The sequence below is a fragment of the Anas acuta genome, chromosome 23 (assembly GCF_963932015.1).
Source record: "Anas acuta chromosome 23, bAnaAcu1.1, whole genome shotgun sequence".
In the NCBI taxonomy this organism is placed as follows: Eukaryota; Metazoa; Chordata; class Aves; order Anseriformes; family Anatidae; genus Anas; species Anas acuta.
This window is the reverse complement of record NC_089001.1, coordinates 2,371,522-2,383,077: the sequence shown is the minus strand read 5'-3', so window position 1 is coordinate 2,383,077 and position 11,556 is coordinate 2,371,522. Positions and strand designations below refer to the sequence as shown.

The 11,556-nt window shown below is 48.5% G+C and overlaps 1 protein-coding gene across 2 annotated transcripts; it reads right to left on the bottom strand.

Moving 5' to 3' along the window:
* On the bottom strand, positions 1–7,869 carry SCN3B (sodium voltage-gated channel beta subunit 3). 2 transcript variants are annotated; one of them, XM_068659516.1, is made up of 7 exons: positions 7,715–7,869; positions 7,166–7,359; positions 5,428–5,591; positions 3,605–3,830; positions 2,418–2,556; positions 1,710–1,806; positions 1–1,231 (listed from the first exon to the last, which is right to left on the bottom strand). In XM_068659516.1, the coding sequence occupies exons 2-6, from the start codon at positions 7,218–7,220 to the stop codon at positions 1,743–1,745; spliced, it is 648 nt and encodes a 215-aa protein (XP_068515617.1). In that variant the 5' UTR covers positions 7,221–7,359; positions 7,715–7,869; the 3' UTR covers positions 1–1,231; positions 1,710–1,742. The 2 variants fall into 2 exon arrangements, with proteins under 2 accessions (XP_068515617.1, XP_068515616.1); XM_068659515.1 differs by lacking the exon at positions 7,715–7,869 and having other exon boundaries at positions 1–1,311; positions 7,166–7,363.
* Between the last annotated feature and the right edge of the window lie 3,687 nt (positions 7,870–11,556).

Below are 11,556 nucleotides of genomic sequence, written 5' to 3'. Positions count from 1 at the left end.
TTTGAGGCCAGAAAACTGATTTTATTCTGTTTAAACCACTAAAATTTAAAAGGTCAGTTTGCATTCACTGAATTTACAGTGTAATTCCTGTGCAGCAGTGGGTCATTTACAATGAATATTGAGACTAATCATCACGTAATACAGAATTACTACAAAACTAGGAAAAAGTAACCACTTTCTCCATATTCCTCCAGATGGTGCTGTAGGATAGCGTGAGAAGACCATCACGGTTACAAGCACAATCATTTTACAAAGCTGTCAGTCCTTTTACTGTGAGGACTACGCATCCTATTTACTTGGCATGCTTGTTTGCCTCCAGCTGTCATCTTTTCAGGGTTTTCCCCAGAAACAGGTTAAAGGCATACCTTGTCTGACTGGCTTGCCTGTTGCTGCTGAACACGGCTCCACAGGTTATTCCTACCACTGTGTCTCTGCGTGCTTGAGACGTAAACCTGCTACACAAGGGAAATGGAAGGAACTAAGAATTTTGATACGTGCTAGGTGGAAGGGAGGGTACAGGGGGTTTTTGTATCATACAGCCTCCCAAATTAGGAGTACTTCGGGATTTATGTTCTCAGCTCCCTCCTTCAGAAGCAAGTGCAAACATGGCACAGGGACTCATCCTGCACTACACGTTTTTCATCAATTGCAATGCATTTGTAGTCCTCATACCTCATACTCTACATCTGCACTGGTAGCCCAAAGTCCAGAGCAACTTACTGAGCTCAAATATAATAAAAATATAGAAAATAACTCAAATAATTGAACTCCTTCTGTTTAACACCTCTAATAAATGCAGGGGCTGTAACAAATGGCAGAACATCACCCTAAATGACCTTGTTCCCAGTCCTGCAGGTCAGAACAACATGATACATACAACCTTTACCTCTGCAATGGAGAACTAGCATATTTTGCAAATAAAAGTGGTGGTGACAGCAGCTAAGGAATGACACTAACATTTACAAAGCCATTAACGTGATGAGGGGACTGAAACTTGGGAAGGAGCCGTGCTGCCCACACCCCTGTGCCCTTTGCTCAGCATGCTTCAAAAGGAGAGTCCATTAACAAATGGGCTGGCAGCTCAGAATGGAGTCATGAGGCCAAAGTCAAGGCTGTACAGAGTCCAAGGCAAATGGAAGAGAATTTACACTTCCCCGCATTTCCTCCCGACGGCGTAGAGCTCCCCCTCAAACCTGGCTGGCATGACATGGTCCTTCTGTCTTCAGAGCCCCTGCAAGCGAGAGAATTCCCTTGGAGTGCAAGTCATTTGAAGGTACTGAAGTGAGGGTCGTGATACATTTAGCGTGATACCTGACAGGACATGAACAAGTCTTTAGATCTAGGTCACAGACGTTCGCACACAAAGTCCTTCCTAGGAGACGTATCCTTTGGAGACAGTGCCATTTATTCCTCCTGTTCCCCATCTGCAGGGGACAGTGACTGTTCCCAACTCCGCAGGCATGCACAAAGGAGGAGTAATGAAATCACAGCCTAAATATGTGCATTGGTTTGGGGTTTAAAATATACCCACCATCCAAAGATACCTGAATTGCTTCTAATGTCATTGGAGAAGCTCCAGAGAAGGGGCAAAGCCAGACTCCAGGAATCTCCCCTCTGCCATTTCTCCAGCCCCACACACCTAACCCACTGTAGTAAGGGCGAGGGGTTGACAGGCACAAGCAGCAATTCACTGCTCCCTCATCACCTACCCTGGTGCCGTTTGTTCCGCTGGCTCCTCTCTGCTATTCCTCCACAGGCACGGCACAGTTTTCCTTGTTTTCTGATGGAATCGCAAGGTAGTCTGTTCTGTAGTTGGAAGGAAAGAGGAAAGCTTAACCTCAAGTGCACATTTCAGGCCCATTCACCCTTTCAGAGGTACCGAATGACTGTAAGTATCTCTAAGGTAACAAATTCCACCTGTAGAAGATGCTCACAGTAGGACATTCTCATTGGCATAGTCAGGAGCAGGCAGTGAGCCTTCCCGACTGTTAAATCCTATACATACAGCTTTCCTAGAGATGGGAATGGGCCAGCATAAAAACTGGAACATCCCTGGTGTATCAGCTGCCAGAATTGTCCTTCTCTGCCTCTGCTTTTTCGAGGTAGCACAGGCTGCAGGCTTGTGAGTCAGATCTCTGAGGGCAGGCCTTCCACGAGAGCATCTCCACACGGTTCACGCTGGGCCACTTTGGAATTCTGCCCACCTTGGCCACCCTCCCTTCCCTGTACGTCATCCCTCACCTTGCTACTACACCGTCTCTTTTGGTACTCCGGAACGCTGCAATTATTCCAGACACAGCAAACATCAGCTAGAAATGTGCAAGAGCAAGGTTTGGTCTTCTTGCAGTCTGACCTGGACTGAGACATCTGAAGGACCCTTGCAGCACTGCTCATATCTGGGGGGATGTCACACTTACGCATTTTCCTGGGCAGCCTCCTCTGCCTTAGAGACTTTTCTGTAGCAATAGACCATTTCTATCAGTAGCCACAAGGTGAGGAAGACCAGCAGAATATACATCATAATTTCAGAGATGACTGAGGTGAAGTCTTCTCCAGCTGTGGAGAAAATGAAATCATCTCTGATCATTTACGTGCGCGTGATCATTTACATGCTGTCAGAGCACAGCAGCTCCATTCAAACCCTCATGCCTTCCTTCCTAACCCACCTTGCCACAGACCCAAGTGCCACTCCACTGTCATGGGTCAAAAGACAGGGAGCAGGCAAGGCTGCCAGCAGAATATGTATGCCAGCAGCGACTCCACTGCGTGTTTCCACAGGCATCAAGCATGCAGAGGCTTGCACGTGTCTTGCATTCTCTGCAACCTACACATTCCTACAGATTGCTCGCCGTGTGCCTGTCTCATCTTCACATTCTGCTTCCTTTGTACATCTTACTCACTGCTGTTACTTGAGTGTGCTGTGCCGGCAGTGATTTGAGAGAGATCAAAACAGAGATGCTTGTGGGGAAGAAGGAAAGGGCAGACACAACAGGAAAAGATGAGGGGTAAAAGCTCTTGTCCCTCTCTGTAGAGGACAGCGGGATTCCTACTGATTTCTAATGAGCCAGGATCTCAGCACAGACGGGAGCAAAACCAAAAGGAGTGGTAAGACAGGAGCAATGCAAAGGGAAGGAGGGGCTGGGAGAGGGAAGAAGCAACAGACTGCTATCAAAATGGAGAATGAGTTGAAAGAGGGAGGGGGCGGAAGCGAGGAAGGAGAAGCTGTGGGTATCCTGGCAAAGGCTGTGCTGTAGCATCCCAGAGCCGCCAGGGGAGAAGGGAGGGTTCTGAGCAGAGAAATTGGAAACCTCTGCTTGCACTTTGTGCCTGCCCAGCTGTTCCCAGACATTGCCTCAGCCTTCCATGCTTATACCATCCCCACACAAGCACTCTGTGCCCAAGGCAAGGCTGCAGTCAGGAAAAAAAATAATAAAGCTGGGCTTTCCTCTTGAACCCTGCATAGTACTTGCTGTTGGCAAAGACAGACACAGCTACCTGGGAGCTCAGTCCCCCCTCTCCTGCAATGCAATACAAAATTATGTCCCTGTTAGGCAACACCCATGGCACATTAGGACACAAGACACAGTCTGCCAGTCCTCCGTACCCTCCTCCACCACGGTGAGGTGGATCAGTCTGGAGCTGGTGAAGAGAGGCCGGTGAATCTCAAACTCAAACTCCCGGGTGATATTGCAGGTGTAGATACCCGAATCGTTCAAGGTGACGTTTAACACAGTGATGGACACATCCTGCATGTCTTTACTCCCATTCCACTGTAACCGACCACTGAAGCGGCTTGGAAATTCTTGATTTGTGTTCCTGTACTTGTAGATCTGTGAGGAAATGTGAAGGGATACTCAGATTAATCACTGACTCGTATCTTGGACAACACCAGAAAATATGCAAGAAATGGTTGAAACTCTGTTCTTCTCTAGCTACACATGTATTTGGTCTGGAATATGGCTTCCTTGGGAACAACACATTCAGATTCTACCATCCTTTACCTCAGTATCTTAAACTACTTTGCAAAAGAGAGAAAACTAAATTATCTCCATTGTGGAAGTAGAAAAACTGAGGCACAGAAGAGCAGAGAGACATAGGGACAATGACACAAAAGATCAGCAATGCCACTAAAATTAGGATCCCGTAGTCTTAACGACCAGCCTGTCAGTCACTGGATCATCTTCAGAAGGTACCACAGAAAATAAATACTGCTAAGGCAAACAGTCATCTTCAGTAAGCCCTGGGATACTCAGCTGAAATCAAAGTGTTGCAGAAGAAATAGAGCAGTGTGAAAACAGTATGTCAGAAGAACAGATCTGAGGTGGCTTTCACAGCCCTAATCTTTGGTAAGTTGCTGGCTGACCACTATACATGATCACAGCATCACGCTGCCTGCCCCTGCTCACCTTCATTACCTTTCTTTGGGTTGCCACCAGCAAATCTATCGCCTGGGTCACTGAAAGTGAATGCCTGCCTCACTCCCTAGTATGGCTCCTTTTGCTCTCAGACAGTTGGAGCCTATTTGCTATCTTGTCTGTCTCTGATCAATCACAGTAAAATGCAGGTACTGACGTAATTATTCATACTTAGATAAAATAGCTAGAAAGGAATGTGTGCACTCAAACCTTGTTCTCAGATTCACCATTCTTTCTTGATTTCCAGTTGCCTCTTGTGTAAGATTCTCATTTTAATTCACCCTGAAAATTTAATTTTACCCTTTCCTGACAGGGATCCAAAACAACAGAGATCATGCCACAGTCAGCACACTACTGCTTTCTCTGTAGCAAAAAAAAATAATTAAATTCTGTCCTACAGATTTAGCAGAGCCTGATTTAACCTCCAAAGAACAGTTTCAGGGTTAAGAGGTGGCCCAGGAAATAAGACTTGGCCAAGGCAGCCAGGACTCACTCCATACTTTTGTTTCCCTTCTCAATTCCCTCATATATTAGACAATACATATTAAAGGAAAAGAACTACAGTTCTCATTCATGTACATACAGCCCCAAATGTTTGGGCTCACCAACAGATTCCAGCTTTTCCTGACACAGGTACCTGCTGTGTGCAAGCATGGATAACAGCTAAACAAGGAAAAGACACTTCAGACGCTGCCCAAAAGTGGTGCTGTGGAATATCTGGGCGAAAATGCTACACAAATGGTGCAGACCTGCAGGTTGGAGCTGAATTTAGCTCCAAGCTTGTCCCTCCTCCATGTCATTAAAGCAGCCTGCTAGGCATTTCTACAGACTTTGAATGAAAACGAGGCATAAACCTTTTGTTCGTATTTGGGTCTCTCTTCTTCATCACGGATCCTGTGGTTAGAAAAACTCACTTTCCTAGCACCTTTTGGCTTCTTCTACATGCCTTCACTGGACCGTGTTTCACCAGACAACCTAGGAAAGCAAGAGCTCATCTACCAAACATACATACGGGTTCATCTTTTCCACCCTCCGGCCTGTAGAACCATTCCACCATCGTGCTGGCTGTGACCTCTTCCCTTTTCATGCAGGAGATGCAGAGTAGCTTCATGTGTGTTCCTTGGACAGCCTCTGTCTCTGATGGAACTTCAACACATACTGCAGAACAAAAACCAGCTAGGAGGAGAAGTGAGAAGAAATGTAAGAGAGAAAAAGAGAGGTATCAGTTACCCAATTCTCAGCACTTACGACCCCATCATCCCCCAATGAAAAACCTTTTGATTCAATTCTAGCACCCTCTGACAACAACTAAGTCTCAAATGTCAAATTTTACGAAGCTTCCTTCTCAGAGGCATAAATAATTCATAATAATTAACAGAGGGTGATCACTTCATGCAGATTCACCTCTCCAGCATCTGCCTCGCCACAACTTTAATTTTCCCCCTAGTAATTAATGCTGCTTTAGAGGCACTGTTCATTCTCTCTCGCACATGCTGAGCATGCTCCTGTTTCAGCAGCAATTACAGTGTCTGCTATGAGAGAAAGCCCAGAATTCAAGCATGGAGGAACAGCTCGCTCTTCTTTGTGCTAATTTAAAAGGTCTGGATGTTTTAATCTGGCAATGTGTTCAAAACAAAGGGGTAGGATTCTCGTTTCGCTTCCTGTTTCTAGGTTTCATAAGCAGTCCAAGGAACCAAGGGGCTTGGACTCGAGTACATTTGGCAGCTGGGGGAGTTATTGATTTTATATGCATTCTTGTTCAAAATGCTTCCAATCAGATTTCTGCTAACACTGGCAACTATAAAATACTGCTCTCCCAACCAAGACAAAAATCACAATCTGTGAAGCCGAGTACTTGATGTGAAAACGAATGCTTCAGAACAGCATCTCAGACTAAATCCCTGCTGACATTTGTCCCCTGGGCTAAACAATGCTGGGTTACGTCTGTCCAAACCTGTCTCCAAAGCCTAGAGTATAGATGAGTGAAGATGCTGATTTTGCTAGCTGCTCCCTTCCTCCCCAGCCTCTGAGATCCCATTAACCCCCGCACTCCTGAGCACTGAATTATCCCGGGACCTATCCTGGGGAACAGCCGGATTCCACTTCTCCCATACTACCAGCTCCGTGGGTAGCAACAGCTTTCCAGGAGAAAGGAAAAAAAAAAAAAAAACAAAAAAAAACTGGCTCATGCTTTATTCCATTTCAATTAAATATACACCCACATCCACACACACTTACACAGAGCTGTAGGTATACGTGCAGATTGCATTTAGCTGTATTTGCAAAACCAGCAAACCTTTGCTGGGTTTCAGAGGAAAAACTGGAACTGCAATAAAAGCTGCACGTTTCCTCCAGTTTACACAGCCTGCATGGCCAACTAGCACTAACGCACCGCATTTTGGTTTGCACAACCTCTCTAAGGAAACTACACATCAAATTACATTGCAAATTTGAGAACAAAAGCAAACGGGAAACAGTAAGGAACTTGCATGCCTATTAAAGCACACGTTTTCTGCGGTAAGCCCACTTAGCGAGAACGCATTTTCTTTGTTCACATTAACTCCATTACGTCCATAGTAACTCTCTAAACGTTATTTCCTTCTCCTCTTGTAAACAAAACTAAAATCCACTCTGAAGGCTGGGCTCCGCGGCAGCCTCAGAGAAACCCTGCTGGGAAAAGGAGCATCCTCCGGGAAAGAAGCAGAGGATTTGGAGGCGAACCCGAGGATGACAAGGAAAGGAGCACCTACCCCAGACCACCAGCACGGCCGAGGACACCCACAGCAGCCGAGGCAGCGCAGCCATTGTCGGGAGCGAGGAGCGGCTCCCAGCAGCTCCCAGCAGATCCCAGCAGCTCCCAGTAGATCCCAGGCTCTGGCAGGAAAACCGGGCTCCTCTCGCCGCCTCGCCTCGTCCCCGGTGCAACAGGATGCCTGTGGCGAGCCTGGAGGAGAGAGCGCAGGGTGGGAGGATGCTGCTGAGCGCTCCCGGCTCCTCGGGTGGCGCTTTCCCCGCGGGGTGGGACCCACGGCCCGGCGGCAGCACCACGGACAGGGCCGGGGCAGGAGCCAGCAGCAGGTGGCCGCTGCGCCCTCCGGCCACCCCCGCAGCCTCCCCTGGCTGGAAAAAAGGCTTGTGCCGAGCCCTGCCTAGCCCGGGCGGGGGGCCCGGCTCTCGGCAAGCATGCGCGGCTTGGGTAGAGCCGGAGGGAGGATGTTAGCGACCTATAGCATCACTTATCCGGCCTCCGAAATAAATCCGGATCGAGGGAGGGAGGGAGGGAGGAGGGGGGGAGTTACCCGTGCGAGGTCACCCAAAGGCCTCCGCCTCTAATGAGGTTAATATTAACGTTTGTAGGGCTCTGAAGGTCGCAGTTGGAAATACTGGGAAATCCTCTCTCCTCATGTTCCAGTCTGGTTCCCTGGGGGTCGATGCCAGCGGCAGGCTGGGCTTTCTCTTCTTGGCCAGGAGCCACCGCGCCCAGAAGGGCTTCTCCAACTTTGAAGGTCACCGTGGACTGAGAGGGAGAAATGAAGTGCTTGTTAAACGTGCTCCCTCTTTTTAAAGCGTCTGCTCCGACGGCAGCTCAATAAACAGCACAGTCTATTGAATTAAACCTAACCCATCCCATCAGACGACATGTGAGCAACTTCCAGTGCCAAAACCCAGAAGCAAGTGTTGGACACGGGCAGCGTGCAGACGGTCAGACTCGCCCGAACAGAAAAAACTGCAGGCAGCAGAGAGCCCCAGCTCCGAGCCCGTCAGCTGGACGTTTACTCTCAGTAGGGCACAACACTGCTGAGGTCCAGACCTGCCTGGTGCTGGGGGCTCGGTGCTGAGGGCACACGCGTGCAATCTGGTCCCTGTGCTGTGCAAGCGAAGCAGGCACAGAACAAAGACAGCGAATGCTTTTCCTAGACATCATCTCATCAGGTTCATGGCAACTGCCTCCACAGCACCCGCTAACCCCTCCTGCAACTCCCTTGCATGCTGCATTTCTGCTTTGGCAGAGTGACACGAGGCACGCCAGGGTCCAAGAGGCACCCACATCTCCCAGACACCGAACCACAAATGCACAGGAAGAGAACATCAGGTGCACAAAGAGCCGTGCAACAAGTCCAGGGAATTCCTAGCTAAGGACATCTTTCCAGCTCCTTGCTCTGCTCCGTTATTACCCCCTGGACACGTTGTGCTCTGCCCGGTTCCAAACCACAGCTGGCTGGGAGCAGTGAAAGCTTTGCAGCCCTGAAGTATTACAGCAGCAACTGACCGGTTGTTTTCTCCCGTCGCCCCGTGCTGTGTTCACAGCTCAACAAAAGGAAGGGCAGACAAAGCCATGGGATTTGCTCCTAACTTTTCTGGAACAATCCAGCCTGCGCGTGGCGGATGAGTGCCGATGGAGGGGTTTTTTATAGACACAGGAACTACTGAACAATGTCCATGGCTATCTCATTTGACAACCACCTGTTTCATGAAGCGGGGTGGAAATCACATCTGTTCTCAGGAAGCCAGGTGCACTGCCAGCAAGCACAGGGCACGGATCAGCAGAGTTGTACTGCGTGTGCTACGGCTGCTCTAGTTACATCTGTCATGGAGAATCCTGCCAGGGACAATAGGGGCTGGAACTGCAGGCTTACGAGGAGGCAGCGGCTCTGTCATTTGGTCAGCAGCCATTAACTGACCCTTCATCATTTCTTCTCCTTTCTTAGCACAGCCCTGCTCTCAGGTGCCTCAGGGCACCAGCAAGAAACAGAAGCTTTTCCTCCTCTAACCCCAGGGACTCCAGAACTCATCTGTCAACCAATTTAAATTACAGTAACAAACGAATATCCTTAATGAGTTTGTGCCTCAGAATCACTCATGTACAGACCTCAAGCACTGCGCACTACCCATCCTGGTGAGACTGGAGCTCTAATTCCTATTTAAAGGAGACAAACTGTACCCAGAGATGAAAATCTGGTGAAACTGGGCTTGGATTTGAGTAGATTGTAACACAAAAAAGTCGTAGGCTAGAGAAGTACATGGAGACCACACCCTCTCTCACCTGGCTCTGAACTTTATTCCTTCACCTAAAGTGTGCTTAGTATGCTACAGACAAAACCAAAGGTAATTCAAAATAAATGCTTTTAGTCAATCCAGTTTATTAAACTGCTAGAATGTGTTCCTTGGACTTTTTTTTTCAGCCATACTGCATGTTTTGAGAATGAAAGGATAAGATACTTTCACTCTTACTGTGATCTGGGCTTAGCTGGGAACCGCTCCAACATCTCCACGTGCCTGTCTTGAGCAGACAAGAAACACTGCCCAGACCTCCTCAGAAAAACCTGCAAATACATGGGATGTCGTACTGCAAGCCTCTTTGAATTTTCCGTGCTGTGAAAGGGGTGGAGAGCACGGATCCTCCACAACCCACCCAAGCCAGGGATGCGCAGCTTCTCCTTCCTGCCCTGATGCTTCCAGAGGGCAGGTTGGGGACAGGGTGCAGGGTCCTCGGCACCACAAAGCCCTCAGCCATTTTGCTGCTGCAGGGGAAATGCTGAAGGGGACTGAACGGTGAGGGAGAAATCTCTCTGCAAGAGGCAGCCCAACTCACCGTGCAGGAGTTGCTATGGCAACCCACCCAGTTAATGCTTCACAGGCAAAAAAAAAAAAAAAAAGGAAAAAAAAAAAAGGCTGGCACTTTTGCACAGGCACAACAAGACGAGGAGATAAAAATAAATTCAGCACCCCTGCCCCCACTAATCCTTCACTCTTATGGTCTCCGAGCCAGGCTACAGGAGTGGGAACACAAAACCTGCATCTCTGGGCTCCGTGTGACAGCCATCACGGCAGCTCCCTCTGCCATCGCAGTCACATCAGCTCCCTTCAGTGCACATCTCTTCGCCGTGCAGCTACACATCAGCAAAGCTCGTTCCTTGCTCGTTCCTGTCTGGCAGGAGCCAACACAGACCCACCCCAGCATCACTCGCTCCCAGTCAGCCGTCCCAGCCTCTGTGCAGTGAGTCAAGAGCAGCAGTGCAAGCTCCCGATGCACAACAAGTGCTGGGGGAAGGAGCACAAAAAGCGAGGGATCTCCCTTCACACTTGCTCACTGCTGCTCCCCGAGAGCAGCCTCGAGCTGGTACCAAACTAGGAATGGTTTGCAGCAAAGTCACACAGGATAACGCTGATAAGACTGATTTAAAAATGCTGAATTAGATGAAGGCACCCTACCCTAGCACTTTAAAACACATTCTACAGGAATCCATTGTAAGGGCAGACTTCTCTAGTTGCCTTTACAGGACAACTTTAATTCTCTCTTTATCCCACACAAGATTTTAAATGTATTCTCCACGTACGTACTGACATCTGGCCCCAGTTACTGTAAGCAGCAGACAGTGATATTCCTCGTACACCTTATTTCCTGACCTGCATTTCCAGGCGATGCAGAGCTCCCAGTGCAGTTCAGGTGCACCCAGCCCCAGCACTGTGCTCCTCCCGGACCCTCACCCCACACACCAGGGAGGTCCTGGTGCTTTCACAGCACAGGTACCCAGAGGAACTGTGCAGCCTGACCTGCTCTCTGTTATAAACACCTGCCTGCATTTGCTTTCCAGCCCTTTTTTCTGATCTATTTCCCCATGCATGTAGCAGACTTGGGTTCCCAACACACACCCCCCTACAATTCCTGATAGCTATGCTCCATACTAAATAACCACTCCATTTTCTGTCCTGTTCATGCTGCAAAACACCTTTCCAACATATAGGACTGTGCATGTTCTTGATTTACTACTACTCACAGAGCTGTATGTAGGTCTGTTTGTGCCTGCAGAAGAGACCAGCTGATTTCCAAGGCCTCTGGATGGGCAATATTCTGGCCCTTTAACACCAGCTGCTTTCCCTTTCTCTTTTCAGTTAAGACACACAAGACCCAATACCTTTGCCATCCTTACCTCCCAGAGAAAACACAGGCTGTTCAACACGCCTCTATTTATTGTTGGCTCTGAGAATTATTTTCTTTTCACGACAAAGAACGAGGAGGACAGGATACAGAGAGTCCTTCTCTCTGTAAACAAGAACCAACTGCTCTAGCAAGCTGGCTGCCTGAGCTGTTTGTGAGCCCAGAGTGGTGCTCCCTGTCAGAGAAATGCTTTCTCAAACC